A 26,209-nucleotide genomic window follows, 5' to 3' on the forward strand; every position below is an offset into this window, starting at 1 on the left:
GATGCCGACCCTGCTTAGCTTCTGAGATTTGACAAGATCAGGCTCACCTGGGCTACTTACTAAATGCTGACTTTCTCCCCACAGATTCCAGATGCCTCCAATTTCAAAGGGGAAGCAGGCAGTTTGGCTTCCGTGTGTTCAGCGTCCTATACCTAGCACAGGAAAGAGTGGGAAAGCCCGTTCTCACAAAAGATGCTGAACAAACGGAAGCGAAACTGGTTGCTTCCTCTTTGAAATCGGAGGTGTCTGGAATCTGTGGGGGAAGAGACGTCAGCATTCAGTAAGTAGCCTGTCGCTTTAACAGCATGTGGAAACAGCCCAGGTCATGGCCTGCTGATGGAGAAGGCTATTCTCTTCTCCTCCATTTGTGTAAAAAAAGAGAAGGCCATGGTAATGGAAGATTGCATGCTGGTTTCCTAGCAAAGATATCACAGACCAATATTTATACAATATTTATGTATTCATTAACATATTTATGCCTCGCCTTTTCCTTGTGACGCAACGTGGCTTACAATGTCTTTCCTGCTCATGTCTGAAGAAGAGAGTTATGACTCTTGAAAGCTTAAAGGTAAAGGTAGTCTCCCCTGTGCAAGCACCAAGTCATTACTGACCCATGGGGGATGTCACTTCATGACGTTTTCTTGGCAGACTTTTGTTACAGGGTGGTTTGCCATTGCCTTCCCCAGTCACCTACATTTTACCCCCAGAAAACTGGGTACTCATTTTACCAACCTTGGAAGGATGGAAGGCTGAGTCAACCTTGAGCCGGCTACCTGAACCCGGCTTCTGCCAGGACTGAACACAGGTCATGAGCAGAGCTTGGGCTGCAGTACTGCAGCTTGCCACTCTGCACCACAGGGCTCTCGAAAGCTTACACCCTGAAAATCTTGTTGTCTCTAAGGTGCCTCTAGACTCAAATCCTGCTGCTGCTCTACTGCAGACCAACATGGTTGCCAGGTCCTCTTAACCTCTTGGTGGGAGAGGGGGTGACTTGGTACTTACCAGGGCTATCTTCCTTGCACGTGAATACAGTGGGCACGCTCCCATTGGGTGCAATGACATCCCTTCCAGAAGCGATGTCATCATATGCAGCAAGCTCCTGTTCCTTGCAGGGTCTTGAATGCTCACACCCTGCAAATCTAGCTGGTCTTAAGATGCTAGTGGAGCAAATCTTGCACTCTTGCTATGGTTTGCCCGATTAGAGTGAGAGAGTAGAATCTGGAACTGCTCTCCATTTCATTCAATTCAACGTTTGCTTTTGAAATGTTTAAACAAATCCTCTGATTGTTGTAGGATTACACTGTTCCTTGCTGATTATCTTCATATTGTAATAACACTAAGGCAGGGAATAGGCGGGGGCTCTTAAAAAAGGAACATCCTGTAGAATGGATCTTACAAGTCCATTCTGCTAATGGAGGAGTTTCTCACAGGCATAAGGAGTCTTGAGTTAACAAAGAGGCATCTTCCTTTAATGCAAGCGGCCTTGCATGGGTGGGAAACACCACACCATCTGTCAGACTATGGATGACAGGATACTGCAGACAGATCTCTGGCCCAATTTGCAGTAAGACACCAGTACTTAGTCAAACGGATTTTATTCAGAAATCATTTCAATATACAGTTTCATAAGTCTACTTAGGAGTAACATAAATGTCTAAGCAGCTCGACTAGAGATTGACCAGAATGACGACATGAGTAGAGATGGGCACGATCCCAAAAAAATTAACGATCCAGCTGATCATGGATCGGCGCCGGCGACAATCCCGAGTTAACGATCCACACCGATCATCTCCTGTTCCCGAGCTGTGGATCGTGGATCATGGATCGTGGAGGCCAAAGTGGGCTGCGCTGCTATTCCCAGCTATGTGGGAAGGTGGGTGGTGGTGGCGGCCGCCAGGCCTGGCGAGCACGGGGAGGCAGTGACGAGTCGCCTCCCCTCAGGTCCCATTCAGCAACACAGGAGGTCTGTGTTTGGCCATCAGAGCTGCCTATCAGTGTTTGCAGGGATGAGATTGGAGTGTCCATGGCTACAGAGCACCCCTCCTCCCTCCCTCCCCTGGGTGTCTTCTCCCAACTGGTGACTGCTTTGCTGCTCCATGGTTGGAAGGAAGCCCTGCTGATCAAGGAAAGCTGGGCTTCCATTCGGGTTTCCAGGGCAACAGAAGGAGGGCAAACACAGCTCAGGCTTTCCCCTGGCTCCGTTGCCAGGGGAATAGATTGCTGGCGCCTGAGTGTCTGGATCCCCGATCCGAGCCTGAATGCAATGATCCAGGCCTCTCCCGATCACTGGATCGTTGGCCGTGGACGATCACGATCTGCCGGGTCACGATCGCCATTATCGTGGGTTTTTTCCGATCGTAATGCAGATCGTGCCCATCTCTAGACATGAGAAAGAAACAGTTCTCTTCTAGTTCACTCTTCTCCTCCCTCTCTCAGTTATCAACAAAGTTTCCCCGCTCCTTCTCTGTGAGAACATTTTACATATTTGTGCTGTCACACTTTGTTGCCAGGGAGAAAGACGTATCATAGTCTGAGAGGGAACCCAAGGTCATAACAGTAGAGTCCAGTAGATAGCCACCTGTAAAGCTTGAGAAACAGTTATAACACGAACAAAGCAAATCAAAGTACATCAAGCCTCTGTTTACAAATACTGGCATTGAGCATCCAGCATCAAGCACTGAGCAGTAGAATCAAAATTGGCATGGATGGCTGGGCAGAGACATACATGACACCATCCTAATAAATCCATGGATGAAAATAGGAATATACTAGTAGCCTCTCTGACCATGCCAAGGACTGGCAACTGACACACACACATCGCCCATTACAACTTATACTCTATTTTGTATGCTGGATTTGTTTGCTGTGCAGCAGCCAACATCATTTTAAAAGCCAAGAAGATGTTCACTCTGAGGGTTAAAGACACTCTAGAAGAATTGCCCCACAATCTCATGTTCTCAGCCATTTAGAACAGGCAGCACCAGCACGTCAAGCAACACGTGGTGTCTCCTACATGGTGCCTTACTTTTCTCCAATGCATGCATGTTTGCACACATGTGCCTGAGATAATATACCCACTCGCCCACTCAGAGATTTAACAGCTAAAGACCCTGGAGAGAGATGTGAGCCCTAAAGATTTCTAGTTCTATAAATAAAATCCTGGCAATTCACATTAATCAAATTGAAACCAAGGATTCTCGTAGGACAACAAATGGGATAAAATGAACTGAAAAACGGAGGTTATCCCTGGCCAATAGCAAAAGCTGTGGGCATGGTTTTGTTAAGAGCAAGTGACTAGTAGGGTTGCATGGGAAATTCCTGGAGGTTTAGCAGTGGGGCCTGAGGAGGGCAGAGTGTGGGGAGGAGTGGGAACTCAGCAGGGATGTGATACTACAGGGTTTACCCTCTGAAGCAGCCATTTTCTCTAGGGGAACTGATCTCTGTCATCTGGTGATCAGTTGTAATTCTGGGGGGATTCCAGACCCCACCTGGGGATTGGCAACCCTATTGACTAGCCCAAGGCCACCCAGAGAATAACCTGTATCATCTTAACATCTGTGATGCCCTCCCACACTATAGCTACAGCATGTGTTCCAATGTGTTCCAATGTTACCTAATCAAGGACAATTAAGTTTGCTAAGCCTCCTCTGAAAACCAGTGGGAGATGGGGATGGTGGGAGAGTGGAGGGTGGGAATTCAGCAGTCTGCACACATGATTATATCCCTGGCAGATGATGTCACTTCTGGTGCAACCCAGAAGCAATGGTATCACGCTGTGTTGATTCTTTAACACTCAGCCCTTATCTGGGGCCAAGTATTAAAGAATTGAGTCGTGCTGGAAGTGACATCATTGTCCAAGGACACAATTGTGCACATGTCCCTTTCCCTGGCCCACCTCATCCTGTTGTTCGGCTGCTGATTGGTTGGCAGAGGCATAATTTGCTAGGAGTTTTCCTGCCAGAAGAGGGCACCTGGCAACGCTAGGGACAATCTTTGTTTTCTGGAATCCATCCTTAGTAAAAACAGTGTCCCAGGGTGTTCCCTGTTTTTACTTCTGAATGAGCTTTGTTAGAGGATTGGTAGAGTCATCATCCTTCAGAGTTCAGCTCTCTCCCCACTACCTACAGAAGATATGTTACCAAATGTCAGGGCTGGGTGCATTTTACCTACATTTGTGCATGCTTCATGCATAAAAACATATACTCGTGAAGTCTAAGGCACTGTGTAGTGTACAACCTACCATTTCATTCAGTGCAGTATATGTTACATTGTGAATATACTTTAGGACAAAATTGTATTTTAATGGACGGCTGAGCTTGGGTTATAGAGTGGGCTCTTGCAGTGCAAATATAGTCACAGAGTGGAATATACAGCAAGTGTATACAGATAGAACAGAATGTCTCTATTTCTATCTGTGAAACATTGAAGGGTATTTTGCTATTCACCAAGGGTTCTGTCTCTCTTATTTGGATATGTATCCCCAGTAGAGGTGGGCACAAACTGAAATATGAAACAAAATTCATCACGAACCAGGTTAGTTCATGGTTCGTGAACCAGCAGTTCATCAGAGCTCATTTCTGACGAACCGCCATGAACTTTAGGCCGGTTCATTTGGTTCATTTTTTGGTTTGTCACTACAGACAGCCTGACGCTGATCAATCAGGTTCCTAGCCAACAGGGAGGGGGAGGGGCTTTCTGCAGACCTTCTGCTGACCTGGAAGTGACTTTGCATGAACCAATCAAATCAGTTCGCAAACCGGGGCAAGTCCATGAAAGTTCGTGGTTCGTGAAACTCGACAAACCACAAACCGCACGTTTCGTTTTTTTCTGGGTCCATGCCCATCTCTAATCCCTACAGCTCTGTGTGTGGGTGGTGGTGGTGGTACTGGTACTGAGTACTGGCATCTTTGGGGGGGCTTTCCTATGTACAGAGAGGTGAACTGGCAGGAACTTGCAAAACTTTTCTTTTTTCTTAAAAAAGTGCTATGTATTTCCTTCCAATCTTTTTAAAAAACGAGGCTGCCCTTCCGACCTCCTTCCTCTGCCTACAATCATTAACATTTATCTTAATATTGATTCAGGACTGGGGATGTTGCCCTCACTCCCATAAACCTGAAGAAATCAATCATCTCCGCATGCTGTTAGGAAGCCATGGACATCGCCAAGTTAAATCCTTTTTAAAGTGGTTAAACGCCTTTTGTTTTCCAATGAATCAGATGCCGATATACAGTCTATTTTTTGGTCATACATCACTGCAATTGTGATTCTGTTTAGCTTCATAAACTGAGCTGTGTGGCACTTTGTACTGAGACCTGGAGTGCTTGCCTGTGTCTTTTGGCAGGATATCAGGATAAATATTTTGAATGCAGTCAGCATTTTAGGTAATTCAAACCATCTCCTATCCAATAACTTGGAAATGATTTCAGCCCGGAGGCTGATAAGAGGATGTCTAGGGAAAGAAGGAGAGGGAAACTGCCAGAGCCAATTTTTGTTAGCGGACCGGAGGGTACTGGTACTTGCCTTTATCCTGAATCAAACCTGAGCCTCAGGAGTAAATTTTCAAAATAACATCCACCACTTCTCCATGGGAAGAGCAAAGGAGCATATCCATTCTCTTTCCCTTTCTTTCTCTCCCATGTTGTGTATTGATTTTGCACTAAGGGAATTGGTTTATCCTTTCTTCCCCCCCACCCCACCGCTGCTTGTGAATCAGAAACAAGCTTGGTTGTGGTACATTCTTTACACCCTACACAGAACAAGAATATAGACAAAACTGGTCTGTTAGAGATAATGATTCTGGCAAATTTCTACTTCGGAGAGTTTGAAGTGCAAACTTTTCAAATTCAAAAATGGTCACCCTGTATGAAACCCACCACCAGACTAGGGGTGCCAGCTGAGATCTGGAAACTAGTGGGAGTCATTGTGGAGCGGGAAGTGACATCATGTTTCATGATGTCACTTCTAGTTTGTACCCAGCAGAGATGTCATGATGCTCTAAGAATTTGTTCATTTCACTTGGTTTTTTTTTTACCATAGAGGCATGCGGATTCTGAAAGCATTGTGACATTATTTCTGGGTACAAACAGGAAGTGACATCACAGCACCCCACATCATCACGTAATGTCACTTCCTGTCTCTGCCCCTTGCTCAGTGAAGTCTAGAACCTGGAGCATAGTGGTAGGAACTTGCTATTGTGCCTGGAAGGAGGGCAACTATCCCAGGCCCTTTCAGATTTGGAGTTGATCACATATTGGAACTTATATTTTTTTAAAGTACATTTTTATCCCACCTTTCCTCGAAGGAGCTCCAGGTGGCATATAGGGTTTTCCCTTCCTCAATATATCACAACCCCCACCCCTGCAAAATGCTCTAGGAATTCCCCAAACCTGTATGGTCTTTGCTATAGAGTTTCAAGGAATTCCTAAAGCATTGTGGGTGACTGCAGCATCACTTCCATGGATCGCTGCAACATCACCCACACAATGCTGGGTTTTCAAGGATTCCGCCCTCTCAATGCTCCTACTATTTGGCCAACCTAAGCAGGATCCTGCAGTGTGGAGGGAAATTGGGAGAGATCTCCCACCCATGATCTTCGGTCATCAGAAAAGTGGTAGCATGCAGATCAGTCTGAGTATTAAAAGAGAGAAAATGTGAAAGATCCTTTATAAGAACTCCCATTTCCCACCCTTTACTTAAGAGCAACTAAGGAATGCTGGATTGGGGAAGCATCGCTAGAGAAGTACTTAAGCTCCTCCCTCCCCAGTAACATTTTCCTGATCTAAATCTCCACCTACCCCTAAAGCTAATGTGACCCTCCTGGGGTGATACCATCTAAGTAGCAGCCGAGGGTGAAGGATTTAGATTCAGACTGGGAAATAGCAAAGATGGGGAGGCTTAGCACCCCTCCCACAATGCAACTTTCCCACCCAAATTAGCAGTCAAGTTGAACCTCCCTCCTTACATTAGTTATAGTTACATATAACTATGTAAGAGAGAGGAAGAGAGAGGAAGAAAGTCCCCATTCTGTGCTACTGCAGTTGCTCTAATAGATGGAATATGGAATTTTTCCTTTTCTCCAATGGGCAAAAGGAGTAAAAAGGCATCCTTCAGCACTTTGCCTCACCCCTATTCTCACTAGAGGCAGCCCAAATTAGTGCCACATTGAGATTGCTCAATTCTCATTTATCAGTGTACTTACCATGATTTTTTTTTTCATCTCTGGCAATACTGAAGGAAACTTGAAGACAATAAGGGGAACTTTTCCCCCCAAAGGACCTGTCTTCAGTATTCACGTAAATCAGCTGGAGAATGCATCCACATGCCCAGATGGCTACAAGTCATGCTCACCCATGAGACACCTTGAAGAATGACTGCATATCATGATGGTAGTACCGCCACAGGAATGATGCGAAGCCATGTTCAGGCATTCCATGTTGGGGACTCTCACATACCAGGAGTGCACTGTGCATGTTCCTCTCAATATGCATGGCTACCATTTTGTGTGAATACGGCAATTTCCCCCCAGCTTCGGTACACATTATAGGAGACCCCAGTTTGCTGTGTAAATACATTGGCACTGACCGAAGCTTGAAAATATTCACACACCCCTGTAACGAATTGTTATCTGTGTCTACTTAAGGCTTCCACGTGAACAGACTAAAGATTCTATCTTAAACTCCAAGCTGCTTCCAGACCTTAGATTAGACCTGAAAAAAGTGTTCTCTATTTTAAAGAGGCTGTTTGTCAGTACAAAATTATTTATAGAGTTCTTCTTGCAATCACCTCCTTCTGAGAAATGAAGACTCCTCTTTAGAGTTTAAAATTTTCTCTTATTGGCATAAACTAGTCTTTTTAATGAAGCAAGATCTCAAAATATAAACATTTATTAATGTAAAACCTACAAAGATGGAACAAGTAAAGGGAACAAGAAATAAGTTTCCTAACATTTTTCAATTATCTCTAAGTTTAAATCAAACAGTTTTACTATGAAATACATTGCTTGCCATAGCACACAATACAATGATACGATTCTCACCTATATCTTAATGAGATTTATTTCAGCCAGAACACTGATTTGCTATCTAGGTTAACACTTTTCATGTGTTATTTTATGTACAAATCTAAGATCTTTTTCATGTGATAGCATAGATAAACTATGACTGGTTTAAAATTTAATTCATATTTTCAACCATATGGCATACTAATTGGCCAAAAAGTGGTGCCATGTCCAGCTGCAAGAGAAAAACTATAAATCAGTAAAAATGATGGGAGAAATTAAATGAGTAGATCATCATTGGACCATTCTATGATTAGAGAACATTAATCTTGATACTGTCCACTATTTTTAATTGGCTGTCAAAGATGAAAGTACACCTGTGTGGTTATATAACATGCAAGAAAAAAACTACAGCAAAGTTCATACAGAGTTTATACAAAGTTTACCAGAATACATGTGTATGACTGAGTATAATGTCCTCTAATCCATGTTACTGTGGCACCCCTATTCACAGAAAATAGCAATTGCCCCTATCACAGTAATCGCTGATAGCATGGTCTCCAGGTGTGCAAGGGAGGAGCATTGTGAGTGGCAAAGTAGGAGTGCCAAAAATGTAATAATAGAAAGGGCTAATGTATTATTTGAACCCACGCTTACGAAGGTTCGCTGGGGTACGTTTAATCTTGGATGCCTTCCAAAATGTTATTGTGTTGAAATAATATTTTTTTGTACTACAGTGATATCAAGAAGGCCTGATCAGCACCTCAGGAGCCAGCCCATTAACATCATCTTCATCATGGTCGTCACTCCTCATCTCCATCATTATCTTCACGGTCATCATCATCAATTTCTTACATACTCAATGTCTAAGGTAGTCCAACATTGATCTTTCAATGAGCCGGTGGTTTCTAATGACATATTGACCACTTTTTCAGCATCTTGGGACGTGATTACATTCTTTAGTGGTAAATCATATATCTCACTTTGCACAATGATTGGGGAAGGTATGCAGACATTTTCAATTCAGTATTAAAAGAGAAGAAAATTACTGTATTTCCATAGTATAACTTACGCGGACAGACAGGGCTGGGGTCAAGGCATAACGGGGCATCTGCTGAGCTCATGTTTCAGCAGAGGGCACACCACTGTCCAGAAAAGGTTGGTCAATCTAATTCCTGCAGGAATGAGATCATCCCAGAAGCCTCTATGGTGTCATAAAAACCATGTCCAATTTCATGTTGGAAGAGACAACTAGGAGGAAAAAAAAACAAATGTTTTGAGCTCTTTTAGCTTTTCTGTACTGAGGATGGTTAAAGAAAAGTGAATCACACTCCAGTTCCTCTTCAGGAAGGGTATGAGTGCATCCTTGCACACAAGAGGAGAGCATGCTTAACGGAGGGGGCACTAGAGGGGGGCTTCTTTGCCAGGAACCCCCTCCCCAAATTTGGACTTGGCACAAAAGAGGAGACACAAGTGATCCTAAAAGAAGCAATTTGAATTATTCCAAGTGGCTCCTGCTCAAAGAGTCTACTTAATTAGGAAAAAAGTCCTGCCCTTAAGTCATAGATAACTTATGGCAACCCCTGGGAGGTTTTCAGGGTAAGAGACTAACAGAGATGGTTTGCTGTTGCCTTCCTCTGCAACCCTGGTCATTGTTGGAGGTCTCCCATCCAATTACTAACCAAGGCCAATCCTGTTTAGCTTCTGAGATCAGATAAGATCCGGCTCTCATAGGCTATCCAGGTCAGGCTGCTTACTTAGAGTCCTTGTTTTATTCTAAATCACTTCCCTGTCATAGTCAGCCACTAGGGGTGTGCAAGCCAAAAATTTTCGGCTATAGCCGAAAGTAGAAAGCCGAAAGAAGTTTCTCTATCGTTAAAGCCGAAAGCCGAAACAAGAATCTCTTTCGGCTTTCGGCTTTCGGGATTCTTTCGGCATTATTTCGGCATTCTTTCGGCTTTTTTCTATGGGAAAATGCCTCCGTCTTCCAGGACGCCTGGAGGAGGCATTTTCCCACCGAATAAGCCCAAAATTGGTGGGGACCTTCCTCTAACCCTTCTCTAACAACTACCCAAGTTTCAGACAGATTGAACTTTGGGGGGCCATGTTATGGCCCCCCAAAGCAGGTCCCCCTATCCTCCCATAAGAAAGGGAAGGAGCAGCATATTGTTAGCATGCTGCTGCTCATCTTTCTTCATTATTTCCTATGGGGAAAAATGAAGAAGCAGGCTTCCTTTGCCAGGGGTGGCATTTTGAATGCAAAATGCCCCCTTACCCTCAGGGGCCCTTCTCCCACCCCTCCTCCCACCCCCCACCAAGGCTCAGCCTGCTCCCACTTGGGGGGGGCCATTTCATGGCCTCCCCAAGTAAGTGCTCTAATCTCTACCACTGACAGCTGGGGGAGGCTTGTGTTGCCAGGGGTGGCATTTTGCATGCAAAATGCCCCTCAACCCTCTGGGGCCCTTCTCCCACCCCTCCTCCCACCCCTCACCAAGGCTCAGCCTGCTCCCACTTGGGGGGGCATTTCATGGCCTCCCCAAGTAGGTGCTCTGCTCTCATCTCTACCACTGACAGCTGGGGGAGGCTTGTGTTGCCAGGGGTGGCATTTTGCATGCAAAATGCCCCCCAGCCCTCTGGGGCCCTTCTCCCACCCTTCCTCCCACCCCCCACCAAGGCTCAGACTGCTCCCACTTGGGGGGGCCATTTCATGGCCTCCCCAAGTAGGTCCTCTCAGCCCCTAAAGTCCACCCCTTACAGCCCCACACAAACCCAATTCCCCCCCAGCTGCCACACACAGACCCAAATCCCCACATTAGCCCCTCACAGACCCAAATCCACCCCCACCTGCCCCACACCCATAACCCCAGGAACAGGCTGGCAAAGGCCAGCCCTCTCCCTTTGTTCCCTATGCTGGGAACTTCTAAACTCTCTTTCCCTGGGCAATTCTGCACAGCCCAGGGGTGCCACAATGGTGGGCACACTTCTGAGTGCCAGCTGGTCCCTGTGAAAGAGCACCTGAACCACAGACACCCTCCCTCAAATTCCCCCACCACCTACAGAGATGGCTGGCCAGCCAGCCCCATTGTTCCCTATGATGGGAACCAACTGCACAACAAAGAATAAAACAAGAACAACACAAAATAAAGTTTAAAAAAAATTATTTTCTCCCTTCCAAAGTACAAGTAGGCAAAGCATTATGACACATTACACCAGCAGTCCCCCACACAGAAAAATTAAAACACAACTCACTTAACATCAGAGAATCACAAAACACGATTCCTGTCAAAAACACTTTATTTCTTGAACAGCTTTAGGCTACACAGCAGGGGAGGAACACCAAAGGGCATGGAAGCAGTATCTTACACAAAAATAACACAACTCACTTCACATTAAAGAATCACCCCAAAAAATTGCTGTCAAAAGCACTTTATTTCTGTAACTGCTTTAGGTTACACAGTAGGAAGGCACCACAGAGCAGGAAAGCAGTGTACTACACAAAAATAACACAACTCACTTCACATCAGAGAATCACACAAACACAATTGCTGTCAAAAACGGTGAAGTGGGTTGTATTATTTTTTGTAGTACATTGCTATCATGCCCTGTTGTGCCCTCCTACTGTGTAACCTAAAGCTGTTCAAGAAATAAAGTGTTTTTGCCAGGAATTGTGTTTTTGTGATTCTCTGATGTTAAGTGAGTTGTGTTATTTTTGTGTAAGATAGTGCTGCCATACCCTTTGGTGTTCCCCCCTGCTGTGTAACCTAAAGCTGTTCAAGAAATAAAGTGTTTTTGACAGGAATTGTGCTTTGTGATTCTCTGATGTTAAGTGAGTTGTGTTATTTTTGTGTAAGATAGTGCTGCCATGCCCTTTGGTGTTCCCCCCTGCTGTGTAACCTAAAGCTGTTCAAGAAATAAAGTCTTTTTGACAGGAATCATGCTTTGTGATTCTCTGATGTTAAGTGAGTTGTGTTTTAACACAACTGACAAGCCTTCCCCAGCTGTCAGTGGTAGAGAAAAGAGCACCTACTTGGGGAGGCCATGAAATGGCCCCCCCAAGTGGGAGCAGTCTGAGCCTTGGTGGGGGGTGGGGGGAAGGGTGGGAGAAGGGCCCCTGAGGGCTTGGGGGCATTTTGCATGCAAAATGCCACCCCTGGCAACACAAGCCTCCCCCAGCTGTCAGTGGTAGAGATTAGAGCACCTACTTGGGGAGGCCATGAAATGGCCCCCCCAAGTGGGAGCAGGCTGAGCCTTGGTGGGGGGTGGGAGGAGGGGTGGGAGAAGGGCCCCTGAGGGTGAGGGGGCATTTTGCATGCAAAATGCCACCCCTGGCAAAGGAAGCCTGCTTCTTCATTTTTTCCCCATAGGAAATAATGAAGAAGATGAGTAGCAGCATGCTAACAATATGCTGCTCCTTCGCTTTCTTATGGGAGGATGGGGGGACCTGCTTTGGGGGGCCATAACATGGCCCCCCAAAGTCCAATCTGTCTGAAACTTGGGTGGTTGTTAGAGAAGGGTTAGAGGAAGGTCCCCACCAATTTTGGGCTTATTCGGTGGGAAAATGCCTCCCCCAGACGTCCGGGAAGACGGAGGCATTTTCCCATTGAAAAGCCGAAAGAAAGCCGAAAGAATCCCGAAACGTTTCGGCTTTTTTCTTTCGGCTACCCGAAACGTTTCGGCATTCCCCGAAACGTTTCGGCATTCCCCGAAAGAAGCCGAAACACTTTTGTTTCGGCATTCTTTCGGCATTCTGAATGCCGAAATGCACATCCCTATCAGCCACTCATGCCCACCTATCTTTAATGAATTAACATAACCAGGCTTCCTCCATCACCTCAACCACATAGAGCCATTACATAAGCAGGACACCCTTTGGCGTCTATCATTTGCAAAAGCAGGCTGGTATGGAGAGAGGTGTGAGAAAAGCTTCTACATCAGACAAACACATTTGACTCACCTCACAAAAGACAGTCCAAATCTCCACATAGTCTCCTCACTCCTCCTTATCACAATGGATTACACCCTTTGTCCATTTCAACCAAGCTTTGACCTCCTCAGAAAATAAGTTTACCATTTGCCTACCCACAGTGGAGAAACCCCTTCTCTCAGCCCCATCTTCACCCCTCAAGAAACTGAGGAGCAGGAGAAAAATGGCCAGAAAAGGTCTCCATACTGGTGCTTTAGGAATTTCTCCATTTTTCTATGATTTTTACCACAGAGATTAGGGGAAATTCCTAGAGCATCACCCAGAAGTGACGTCACATCCTCCCCAAACTCCAGCCTCCCCAGGCACTGTCCTCAACACCATTTCCCAGCATTTGCTAAGGCAATGGCAACCCTTTCAGAAAATTGACACGGTGTTGAACCGAGAGGGAAGTGGTCAAGAGACTTGAGGGAGGATGCCTGCTGGTTATTAGGATGTTGTTGCTGGGTAGGAGGACAGTTGGATTCCTGCAGCTGTGAGCTGTTGCAATAATTTATTTTTGTAGTCATTTACCTCCTCAGGAGCTATATCATTTCAACAGGGCAATAACCAACGATCTGTGGATGCAGTCGGTCTAGCACTGGTTCACCAAGGTCTTTAGCTGAAGCCTTTTCTGATACTCTTTATGTGGAAATGCCAGGGAATTTCTACATGCAAACACCACGTTCCCCTGGGTACACTGTAGAGCCTCTCAAGCACACTGTGTTGAGTTACAGGCAGCTTTCTGTTAAGCCTCATTCCTGGGATTTTTGCAGGGACTCCAGGGAATTCAGCTAAGTCATTAAAGGATCATATTGCTTCATCGGACAGAGTTATCCGCCAGTCTCCCTTTATCAGTAGTGGGTGAAGTCACTCCTCTTTATTTGTTCACCACATTAAATACCTTCCTTTTGGGAACAAGGCGAATCTGTTTCAAGTGCAACTCAGCAAAATTAAACTACTTGTGAAGAGTGTAGTATGTTTAAAAAAGAAAACAAATAATAGATAATTAGCCTGTAGAGTACAGGAACGGGTGGACGACAAATGCACCCATGAACATTGGTTTAGTTGGGAAGGAAAGAGACTGGTGGGTTTGGACATGCCCAAAGATTATCTGAGGTTTTAGCCGCAGCAGCCAGAGAACAAGCTCCCTTCTTGAAACCACTGAGCACCGTTGATGTGAACTTGGGTCCTCTGTATGGCTAAGGTTCCTCCCATTTAATTAAATGGTTTAAACAACCTTCTCTCCCTGGATCCTGTGAGCTATTTGGACTACCGAGAAAACACAATTTTGAGTGCAACACCATCATTGTCCTAATGTTGATGAAAAATTCCCAGCTTTCCCATGAAGTGATGGAAGTTGCCATTGTAGGCAGAGAGAAGCTCAGCACCATGCAAATATGTGGTTGCTGACTAGCTAGCTGTCTTTGCTGATGACAATAGCCATAGCCTGCGTCCGCAGCAGCTAGCCAGTTAGGAACCACACATTTTGATGCTACTGACCAAGGCATTCCATTCCCATCTCCCAGCATTCACCAGTAAGGGCAATATTTCCCACCATCTTGACCATTCTGGAGTGGTAGTCAGCAGATCCAACAAGCAGAACACCTCGCCTAGGTACTTACATACTTCATTCATACTCCACCCAAAGCGGCTTCCATTAATTCTGCCCTTCTTCATTGTTCCATCAACCCTGGGCAGTACTTGGGCTGAGAGAGAATGATTGGTCCAAGGTCCACCAGTGAGCTCCCATGGCAGAGTGGTCCAACACTATCATCACTACATTGACTCTCATTCCTAGCAAGAGTCATGGAGTTCTGGAGTTCTAGAGATGGAAGGAGACATCTCATCCAACCTGCTGTTCCATGCAGGAAATCCAGAGCTATAACATTTTGATTAGATGGATGCCCAAGCTCCCCATGAAGGCTATGCCCAGAAAGTATTTGAGACACGCCATCTTTAAATGGCCATAACGAGAATACTCCATCAGTATAACCCATTTTTAAACATACCACATATACGGGGGGCAACCAAAGGCTTTTCTCTCCATGTTAAAAATAATGATGCAGGACTTACCAGCATATTCCTTGTTCGACATCAGTCACCTTTTGTTAGCTTCTTGCTCTGTTTCCAAGGACACCTGTCAATAATGCCTGTGAATGGTTCGTAGCAGCAGCCTCTTCATGGAGCGTTTTCTCCTTTTATTTATCTCTGCAGTGACGGCTGGGCGGACAGGTATGATGTGACAGACGGCTACCAGCGGGAAGCTGTTGGCGGAATAACGATCAAGCTCCAGTCTCCCGATGTGAAGTGGTTTGATGACTATTACCTGCAACTTCAGCCAGAAACCAATCACCGAAATCCCTGGTTTCAGGAATTTTGGCAACACCGTTTCCAGTGCAGGCTGAAAGGATCCCTCCAAGAAAATACGAAATTCAACAAGACCTGCAGCAGTAAGCATCTTTGTTCTGGTGTGATTATTTAATATTTAAACTAATGAAGTTACAGCAGTTAATTGCTTCAGGGACTCTGAGAATTCGGGGCATAGATCAGGCAGGTCCTGTGATTGTAAGTATTTTCGGTGCCTCGATGGGGTCAGATTCAAAGAACGATTTCAAGTGGTGGTACTCAGTAATGGGTTACACAAGCTGGGGGTCTTCAAGGAGTCATGGGGGGAATAATTTGGAAATCACATCACACTCCTCCATGGTTCTATAAGTTTTCAGGGGCTTGGATCAGTCTAACCCCCCTTCCCTTTTAGTGGACTATCAGTTGCTCTCAATATTTTGTGTCTCCTGGAACATGATATCTCCCCATTAAGCCATTTTCAGATCTGATGAAATTCCATTCTTTGTGTCTGGGGGAAGAGTTTTTGCTGCTTCCGTGATCATTTCTGGAGCATAGCATGTCTGCGTACAAAGAAGAAGAGATGAAGATAATGCAGGAGGCAGCAAGCGCTAGTTAGACATTACTGTAAGGGGAGTACTTTATTCCTAAAAGGGTCTCGTCCTTCTCTGTCTGCAGAATAATATTTTTAGGCCTTTCTTCTAGAACTCTAGAGCACTCTCTCCTAGCTAGCGAGCCAGCTAGGTTTAGCTCTTCTCTTTCTATCCAGTTTGCTAGTTTGAAAAATAAAACTTTTATTACTATTATGATTACTATTACTATTAATAATAATAATAATAATTAAATGTATAGTCCGCCCTCCCCACAAGTGGGCTCAGGGTGGATTACAGCATACAAATAAATAATTAAAAAAACCCAGTAAAATCACAGAATCACAAGATCCAAGTTCAGCGGCATAAAACATAGCTCCGCAACGTAAGTTCCCGGTATTCTGGGACAAGATTCCCTCCCCCCCTTCCCTGCAACCCATATAAGGAGAAGAGACAGGGTGGAGACATGAGTGGATGCTCAGTTGGTCACTACTTGTACATGGGGGGGGGAATAGTCACAATGCCCCCCCCCCATTGGTAGGAGACTGGCAGGGAGGCCGATTTAGCAGATCTAAATGCCTTCCGGAACATCTCTGTCTTGCAGGCCCACCAAAAGGATACAAGGTCTTGGTGGGTCTGAGTGTCTTCTGACAGAGAGTTCCACCAGGTTGGGGCCAGGAACAAAAATGCCCTGGCCCTGGTCCAGGCCAGTTGAGTCTCCCTGGGGCCAGGGACCACCAGTAGGTGTTTTCCTGCTGATCTAAGTGCTCTCCGGGGTATATATGGGGAGAGGCAGTCCCTCAGGTATGCTGGCCCCAGTCCATTATAGGTTAAAGCCAAACCTGATCCGGAACTCCACAGGAAGCAAGTGAAGCTGCTGCAGAATTACTGTGCAATCTTATGCAGAGTTACTCCAGTGTAAGCCCATTGAAATAAGTGGGTTTAGATTGGAGAAGCTTGTTTTAGGGTTATACTGTTAATCAGTTAAGTGTTGCTGTATAAGTACTCCATCAACGATCATAACCCCCCTTGAACAGACATCTAGAGAATTGACATATACATTTTCTAAGCAAACAAATAAATAACAATAGGGGGCCAATCATGTTACAATAGTAAAAGAGTGATTCTATTATGGTGATGATTTGAATTCATATAACCCATAACTTACCTTTCATTGTTTCAAATTGTTCCATAATCTATACCTTATTGTATTGGTTACTGAATGTTCCAATTGTTGATCATATTGGCTTACACTGCCTTGAGCCTTAGAGAGAAAGGCAGACTATAAATAACGTAAATACATAAAATAAATAAAATATTGGTGCAGATGACCAAAGCTGTCATGATACATATCAGAAAATGATACAGATATTAGAACACATTAGATCCTGAGCCTGCTTGTAGGGAGGATGGACTAAATATTGAATGAATGAATGAATGAATGTATGAATGAATGAATGAATATAAACAAAGGCGTTGGGGAGGCAAGGGTTGAACTTGATCAGATGCAGCAAGAACAAGCCAAGCCTCAGCAGTGCTGGAATGTCTTGGGCATTACCTGGCCGGTGGCTATGTGTGTGTTTGATCAGCAATGACAGACATAAAACATGCCCAGACCTTCACCCAGGCTCAGTTGCCAGTGTCTTAAGTGGCTTGCTTCAGTTACTTGGGTGGAAAACGAGTCCTATGTGCTATGTGTGAGCCAGGTTGGTAGAGCAGCAGGACTCTAATCTGGAGAACCGAGTTTGATTCCCCACTCCTCTGTTTGAAGCCACCTGGGTGACCTTGCATCAGTCACAGCTTCTAGGAGCTCTCTCAGCCCCACTTACCTCACAGGATGATTGTTGTGAGGATAATAATAACACACTTTGCAGAATAACAGTTCTGAGTGGCCATTAAATTGTCCTGAAGGGTGCTATATAAATTGAATGTTGTTGTTATGCAAACCGATCTGCCATTTGGCATTCATACAGGACTTCACAAACAAGTAGGGACAGGTTTCAAACAAAATATTGCCAAACAAGGACCAAAAGGTCTACAGAAACCTGATAGATAATAACAATAATGCAATTTTAATGAAAGTGCCAATGCAATGAGTGCAAAAAGTGCAAGTTATGTATTCCAATATATACTCCAAAAATACTAGGGACTATCCACCGGCACGCGTGTAGCCCCAATGCATGGAGCACTTTTTGAACTCATTGCATTGGCACTTTCATTAAAATTGCATTATTGTTATTATCTATCAGTTCTCTGTAGACATTTTGGTCCTTGTTTGGAGAAATTCATACAGGACTGCCAACCTCCAGGGTCTGGAAACCTCCCAGAATTACATCTGATCTCCAGATGACAGAGATCAATTCCCCTGGAGAATATGGCTGCCTTGGAAGGCGGACTCTATGATATTACACCCTGCTGATATTTCTCTATACCCCAAACCCTGCCCTCCCTAGGATACACCCCAAAATCTCCAGAAAATTCCTAAAATGGAGTTTGCAATCTTAACTGCACATTCTTTACATGCCAGCATATTGCTTCTTTATGCTTCCCTCTAGGGTGACATTGCATTTAATCATCCAACCTATTCCTCAATAGAAAATTGCAACATGCTTCATTCAAACAACTGATGCTACCCCAGCTAAGTGTATTGATTTTCTGCCTAGCTACAGCATTACAGAAAGTGAGACATTTTCATAGTTATCTGACTTGATCCTCGCTGCCTTCGTTTCCCTGCCACAGGAGAATGTGGGCGAGCCATCTTTTTGTTTGTTTTGTTTTAAACTTCTTTGTTCATCAAGATGATTGAAACAAACAAGTCCACATACGATTTCCCAAAGCCAAACACAGTGTGCCCTAAAGGTAGACCTTAAGAAAAAATAAAAGATGATGAAAACTACAGAAAAATAAGCAAAAAACAGAAACTACAAGAAAGGTGACAAAAGAAGAGAGGTAAATAACATAAACATGACACAACCTTCAATTTATTCACTGCCTTTCAGCACAACTTAATACCCACTAAGAGCAATTTACAAAGCGTGTTATTATTATCCTCACAACAATCTCCCAGTGAGGTGGTTGGGGCTGAGAGAGCTCTAGGAAGTTGTGACTGACCTAAGAGAAAAGTCTGCTCCAGGAGGTGACTTATCATGTCTCGTATATTTTTATGCCACTTTTCCTTCAAGGACAGCACAGGAGAGCATATACATATATACAGGGCTTTTTTTCTGGGAAAAGAGGTGGTGGAACACAGTGGGTTGCCCTCGGAGAAAATGGTCACATGGCTGGTGGCCCCACCCCTTGATCTCTAGACAGAAGGGAGTGGCACGGAGGGCAATCTCAACTCCCCTCTGTCTGGAGATCAGGGGGGCGGGGCCACCAGCCATGTGACCGTTTTCAAGAGGTTCCAAAACTCTGTCCCACCATGTTCCAGCTGAAAAAAAGCCCTGCATATATATCTCCCTTCTCCAGTTTATCCTCACAACAACCCAGTGGGGGTGGACAGGTAGAAAGGACAAGCAGCATATGACCACCTTGTGAGCTTTACAACAGAGTGGAGATTTGAAACCTGTTATCTCAGATTCTCCTGCAAGAGACCAAAAATCAAAACCTTGTTCCTGGGGACTCTAGAGGCACATTTAGTTTCCCTGGATCTGATTATCTCACAGTGCATTCTTTTACTTCTTCCCATACGGGTGGATAGTTGCAGTTCTTAATTATGTGGAAAGCTGCTTTAGGAAACAGTTGCCAAGAGGGGCAAAACCCATTTGGATGGTGCGACTTCTGTTAGAGGTGCCTTTCAGGGTGCAATGTGAGTCTGTGTATACTTTGTGTGCAATCGTACACACATAGAACCTCTGCAACATTCAGACTTTCCCTACACATATGCACACATGCTAGTCCTCCTCTAGGCAGAGGCAACTTGAGGCAGTCACCTAAGGCAGCAGATTTGGCGGGTGGGGGGCAACCCCCTGTCCTGCCCACCACCAGCTGTTAGCCTGCTGCCCGTCCCCACCCAATTGTGCACCCAGCTCCTAACCCACACAATCTTCTACTGGTAAACAATTAAGAACAAGTGGAGAGGCATCAAAATTCAATTGAATCCCTGTTTCCTGCCTAATTTAATCTGGAGAGCCAGGTCAGTCACAGCTCTCTCAGAGCTCTCTCAGCCCCAGCTCATAGGATGATTGTTGTGAGGATAATAATAACACACTTTGTAAATGATTCTGAGAGGGTGTTAAGTTGTCCCGAAGGGCGTATATAAATAGAATTTTGTTGTTATTGTTGTTGTTATTGTTATTATTCTTAATATAGGTATGTATGTGCCAGCAAAAGAGCCCTGTGGCTCAGAATGGTAAGCCGCAGTACTGCAGCCCAAGCTCTGCTCACGACTAGACATGGGCACGAACAGAAAAAAAAATGAACATGGTGTTCGTTGTTCGTTGCCATCCATGAACAATGAACAACGAACACTGAAGAACCTGATCCTGTCACGAACATGTTCGTTGTTTGTCGGGGCCAGCAGGCTCTCCTCCAGCCATCAATATCCCTACCACACCACTCCCAGAAACCCTACCTAAGCAGGCACCAGCAAATATACCAATAATAAATAATAACTTGGCCCCAGGAACCTGAAGGGGTAGATCCCTACTGCACCACTCCCAGAAATCTTACCTGAGCAGGCAGCAGGAAATATACCAATAATAAATAATAGTTTGGATCAGAGCCTGGAAGCAGCCCTGGAACTTGAAGAGGTAGATCCCTATCGCACCACACACAAAGAAAATTCAAACTCCAATGCACTCTCTCTCTCAAAATGCCAACAGCAACTGTCTCTCCCTCACTGTCTGCAAAACCAGAGCTGGGAGCCCCCCTCCCCCCTGCTCTTTGCTTCCTTATAACAAATTTGGAGCTCCACACTTAAAAGGAAGACCTGCCTCTCAAGCTAAATTGGGCTCAGATTGGGGTTTCCAGGGCAACAGCAGGAGTTCAGACAGAGTTCAGGCAGTCCCTGCCTCTGGTTGCCAAGAGAATTGATTGCAGATGCCAGATTTCTGGCTTAACGAACAGCAATGAACGAGGCTTGTAATGACCACCTGTTCATTTGGAATGGGGCCTCATGAACAGCTTGTTCATGAACAACAGATTGGGCTGTTCGTGGCTTTTTTAATTTCATATTGCTGTTCATGCCCATCTCTAGTCACGAGCCGAGTTCAATCATGACGAAAGCCGGGTTCAGGTAGTCGGCTCAAGGTTGACTCAGCCTTCCATCCTTCTAAGGTCGGTGAAATTACCCAGTTTCCTGGGGGTAAAGTGTAGCTGACTGGGGAAGGCAATGGCAAACCACCCCGTAATAAAAAGTCTGCCAAGAAAATGCCGTGATGCGACATCCCCACATGGGTCAGTAATGACTCGGTGCTTGCAGAGGGGACTACCTTTACCTTTTACCTATGCACCACCAAGTTGCAACCAATTTATGACAACCCTAGCAAGGGGCTTTGTAGGTAACTGAGAGGCAGAGGTACCTTCCTCTGCAGAGTCTTTCTTGGTGGTCCCCCATCTAAGCACCAACCATGCTAAGCTTCCAAGATCTGATGAGATTGGGCTATAGCATGCTGCCTTCCCTCCCTTGCCTAATGAAACCTCTCAATTTTACCCTAATTGGCTTGAGCATCTGCATATCACCCTTATACATGTCCAAAATCTGCATCATAATCTTGATATTTCCAACATCTAATGTTGGCATTGCAATTCTTATTTAAGCTTAATCAATGGCAAACCACCCCGTAACAAAAAGTCTGCCAAGAGAATGTCGTGATGCGAAATCCCCCTATGGGTCAGTAACATCTCAGTCCTTGCACAAGGGACTACCTTTACCTGTTTTAGGGGTCAAAGAGTTCCTACAGATGATCGTATATTGTGGTTCTCCTAATGATTAACACAGCATAAAACACATTTTACCACGTTCGGTTTGGTACTCCCCCAACCAATATCTCTGGACCACAGATCCTTCGTATAATTGAAAAAAATGCATCACAAATATACACAGGCCCAATCAAAAAAGCTCTTTTTTCTGGTCTGAACATCTTCACACGTTATTTTTTTAAAAGATATATCTGAAAAAGGAATTAAATTGGTCCAGTCAGGTTCCTGTACAATTTTCTCATGTGAAATTGCACTGCTGCGTCTAACCACTTAATCCTGGAATCTAAATATATTTTGACTCTCTCATTGTGAAAAATCTTCCCAAAGGCCACCTCTGTTAAATTTAACATTTCCAACCACCATGGGAGCGATACTTGGAGCAATTTTACTCTTATATTTATCCCATGTAATTAACAGTTGCACAGGGATTCATTTCTTATTTAAATTAGCGCTCCGACCTTCCTGATTCATCCACATTAGGCCTTGCAATGGAGCCAATAAATGTTTGTGTTCCGGCAATATGTCACATTAATTTGAAGATACCCATACATTTAAGCAGTAGAATTGTGCAGCTTTGCTCTACTATCTGAAGTCTGGTAGAACAAACTCCTCCTTCTAAAATAGGTTCCTTATAAAATAGCACATTTAATCTAATTTTTTTTCCAGTCCAAATATGTTAACTCCACATTTTATACCCATCTTTAATATCTCTATAGGTAAAGGTAGCCGTCTTTAATATCTTTATAACCTAACCAGTAAGGAAATGCTAAAAAAAATGTGAATTTAGATTGGAGAGTACTGTTATTTTATTTGAGATAGGCTATTTTCACACTGCTTACCTTCTCTTGGAACGACCCGGAACATCGTGCAAAAAACGCAGAAGATCGCATTTTCTCATGCGAGATTTGCACGACATCGCACAAATGTTGCACGAGAAAATGCTATCTTCCGTGTTTTGTGCGCAATGTTCCAGGTCGTTCTGAGAGAAGGTAAGCAGTGTGAAAACAGCCATAATTCACATATTCCAAGAAAGTTGCAGCTGAGATCATTTTTCCAACTCTTCTTTGATGTTTTACAGCTTCCAGTTTACTAGATATGGCAGGCTAAAATGAATATTAAATCTTATCTCTAAATATTTAATTGGCTTCAAGTCACAACTAATTCCAAATTGAGTACTAATCCGATGTTTAATAGATATACAATATAAAGGCTATACAATAATTCATTTTAATTTTTTTTAACTATTTTTTATATCTAGAAATTAGGCTCTTACTCTAGTTCTGAAAATCCCAGATTCTCCATTCAGCTAAATCCCTTTTGATTTTGTCAATCACTCTTCTTGCAGGCTCTGGTTTCTGTGAAGTGTGAAGCAATCCAATCTCAACTCTCATTTACTTGATCTGGAAGTTATCATCAGGCCGTCTACAGAAAACCAGCACTAATCCCACTAGAAACCTATCATTTTATACTTTTAAAAAAATCTATCTTTTTTAATATGGGCCATTCACTTGATTTTTTTAAAGCAATGTTGCTGGGATTAGATTTCTCTTTACTTTTGGTATAATAAATTGCAGAATGCATGCACAGTTAATTTTGTCGAGCAATGCTTTGCATTTTGTGTATTACAATATAATCTGCTGTTCAGTTTACTACATAATTTCTACTAAAATAGGCTTATCTGCATTTTTTTCCTGACAACTATTTTGCTTATTATTTTTTAATTAGGAGATATTACTTCAAAAGAACCACAGAATACCATGGCCCTTCCTTTTTCCTACTCTAGCTTTCTCGGTTTTTCTTTTCTTACTCTGTTGTTTTCCCACACAAACACATGAAGCAGCATAATACCAAGTCAGACCACAGGTCTCTCAAGGTCAGAGTTGTCTACTCTGACCGGCAGCAATTCTCAGATCAAGGATTTCCACTTCCTTCTTTAAAAAAAAAAAACTGGAGAAAATGGGGATTTTAAATGCAGACATCTTAGGGCCAAGCTACAAGTGACGAATGACACTTGAATGGCAAGTGTATTTCTCCCTGTTCACTTGCCCTCCACTCAATCCACTTGCCAGGATTGCCTTAGTGATTATCCTATTTAATCACTGGGAGACTGGCAGTTTGAACTAGGGATGATTTTAAATTTCTGATATTATTATTGTTATTTATTTGATTTATAGCCCACCCGCCCTGCAAGCGGGCTCAGGGCGGGTTACAGCAATAGGTAAAAATACAAAAAACAAAACAGTGAAATCACAATCTCAAATGCATACATTCAGTAAATCAAAATCTCAACAGATATAAATGCTAGTATCCCAAGAGGGGGCCCCTTTCACTCTTCCCTGTGCACCATACATAAAAAAGGAAAGAGGTGTGAGTTGGTATTCTGTAACTACACATGCGTGGGGGCAGATGGCTATGTGCCCCCCCTACTAGTGGGAGACCAGCAGGGAGGTTTATTTGATGTATTTAATGCCAACTTCAACCATATGCCTGGCGGAACATCTCTGTCTTGCATGCCCGCCGAAAGGATACAAGATCTTGGCATGCCCGAGTATCCTCCGACAGAGAGTTCCACCAGGTTGGGGCCAGAACCAAAAACACCCTGGCCCTGGTCAAAGCCAGTTGAGCCTCCCTGGGGCCAGGGACCACCAGTAGGTGTTTACCTGCTGATCTAAGCGCTCTCCAGGGTACATATGGGGAGAGGCGGCCCCTGATACTGGTTATTTCAACCCACAAATTCTCTTTTTGATTTCATTTTTCCTTTGCACAGCTCAAACCCATAATCATTTATTTTGGTGCCACTCTCTGTTTCCCTGCATTGAATTTTTCCTGTAAAATGTCAATAGAAGTCGACATTATTTGTAGTACAGCAAATCAGCATAATGAGTTCTACATGTGTTCTACATATAAATGGCATTCACTGCAGCATGTAAGTTGCATATAAAAACCAAACAGCCCTTTTCAGAGCTTCTTTGATTCTGGCTGTCCCAACACTTCATAACAGGAATGGTCATTACCAGTCCAATCTGTGCAGCTGCCATTTTGTTTGAATATTGCCGTGAGCTCTTTTCTAGCTCCAGTACTTACAAACTAAACACTGGATCTTTGAGGATAAGTGTTGCCAAGGTAGCCGTCAGGCCTGGAGAAAAATGCCCTATTACTTTAATAGAAGCATAACAGGGCAGCTGGATGACATGGAGGTAAACAAATAACCTGCTAAATAACATCCTGTTCAGCTGCTATTAAAGGGACAATTCATTTTTCTCCAGTCACTTGGCAACCCTAGTGTTTGCACGTACCCAAGCACATGGAAAAATATATATGTTTCTCCAGGGGTCATTTTGTAGAAAAAGAGCCAAAGGAACTCATTAGCGTAGCTCATTAGCATAACTCATTAGCATATGCCATGCCCTTTGACAGCACCGGAAGTGTGTCATTGGCATAACTGATTTGCATATGCCACACCCCCTGACATCGCCTATCTTGGCTGTTTTGGACAGAATCCTGGCCGTTCAGTGCCGAAATTGGGCCCAAAATGGCAAAAAGTGGCTGAAAATGGCCGAAAAAGAGCCCAAAATGGTCAGGATTGGGCCACTCCTGAGTGAGAGAGTGATCCACTTCCCGTCAGAGGCCCAATCCGGGCCATTTCAGCCCCAATCCAGGCTGAAACAGGCCCAAAATGGCCTAGAGTCAGGTGGGCAGGGCCACCTGACATGACCTCTTTGGGGAACTGCTGGAACTGTGTTCCTGCACGTTCCCCCTCGAAATGAGCCCTGTGTTTCTCTATGTATACAAAATGGCCACCTCACATATTGAGCAAATCATGAATGGCGTGCACTCCCATTACACACGGTTGGAGTGCCAAAATCTATTTTCTTGCCCACGAGGCTCAGGCAAGTAGCACCCCCTAAGCATGATGCTAGGGGATACATGCCTCTTCTCTGCAAATCGAGAAGATGTAGTTTGCAGATTGTGCAAATGCAGCCAGAAGCTGCAACAAATTGGGCATGTAACAACAGCGACAACTGAACAGGTGCAAAGCTTTGACTGTAACTATTCAGACAATCCAATCTGAGGCTCACCTGATGTGTCATCAAGGGAGTCTGAGCAAACTCATCCAGCAGACATCTTTGTGTTGAAAAGTCACAGAACACCTAAGGCATGCTGGTCTATTGGACGTCTCTAAAATCTTGGGCACAGGTCTTTCCTCAGGCCTGCATTTTTGAATCTTGCGATGTCAGGGGCTGAGCCGCTTGGCCCTCTTCCTGGGCTCATTAATAGAGAGGGTGGGAGGGTTGCTTAGTAACAAGATCTGGTTTTTCTGTTCCATTTACAGTAGTGGATTGTATAATATTACGCTGCAGGATGTTGCTGCGCAAGTTAATTGGAATAGCAGTC

At 44.3% G+C, this 26,209-nt stretch overlaps 1 protein-coding gene across 4 annotated transcripts in view; it reads left to right on the plus strand.

The window, feature by feature from the left end:
- Window positions 1-26,209, plus strand: part of GRM5 (glutamate metabotropic receptor 5) — a 379,337-nt gene that overhangs the window by 273,863 nt on the left and 79,265 nt on the right. For all 4 annotated transcript variants that reach the window (XM_054973633.1, XM_054973634.1, XM_054973631.1 and 1 more), the window contains exon 3: window positions 15,174-15,409. In XM_054973633.1, the coding sequence (XP_054829608.1) occupies window positions 15,174-15,409 (236 nt within the window). The remainder of the gene's footprint in view (window positions 1-15,173; window positions 15,410-26,209) is intronic.

The sequence above is a fragment of the Eublepharis macularius genome, chromosome 3 (genome assembly GCF_028583425.1).
Source record: "Eublepharis macularius isolate TG4126 chromosome 3, MPM_Emac_v1.0, whole genome shotgun sequence".
Taxonomy (NCBI): domain Eukaryota; kingdom Metazoa; phylum Chordata; class Lepidosauria; order Squamata; family Eublepharidae; genus Eublepharis; species Eublepharis macularius.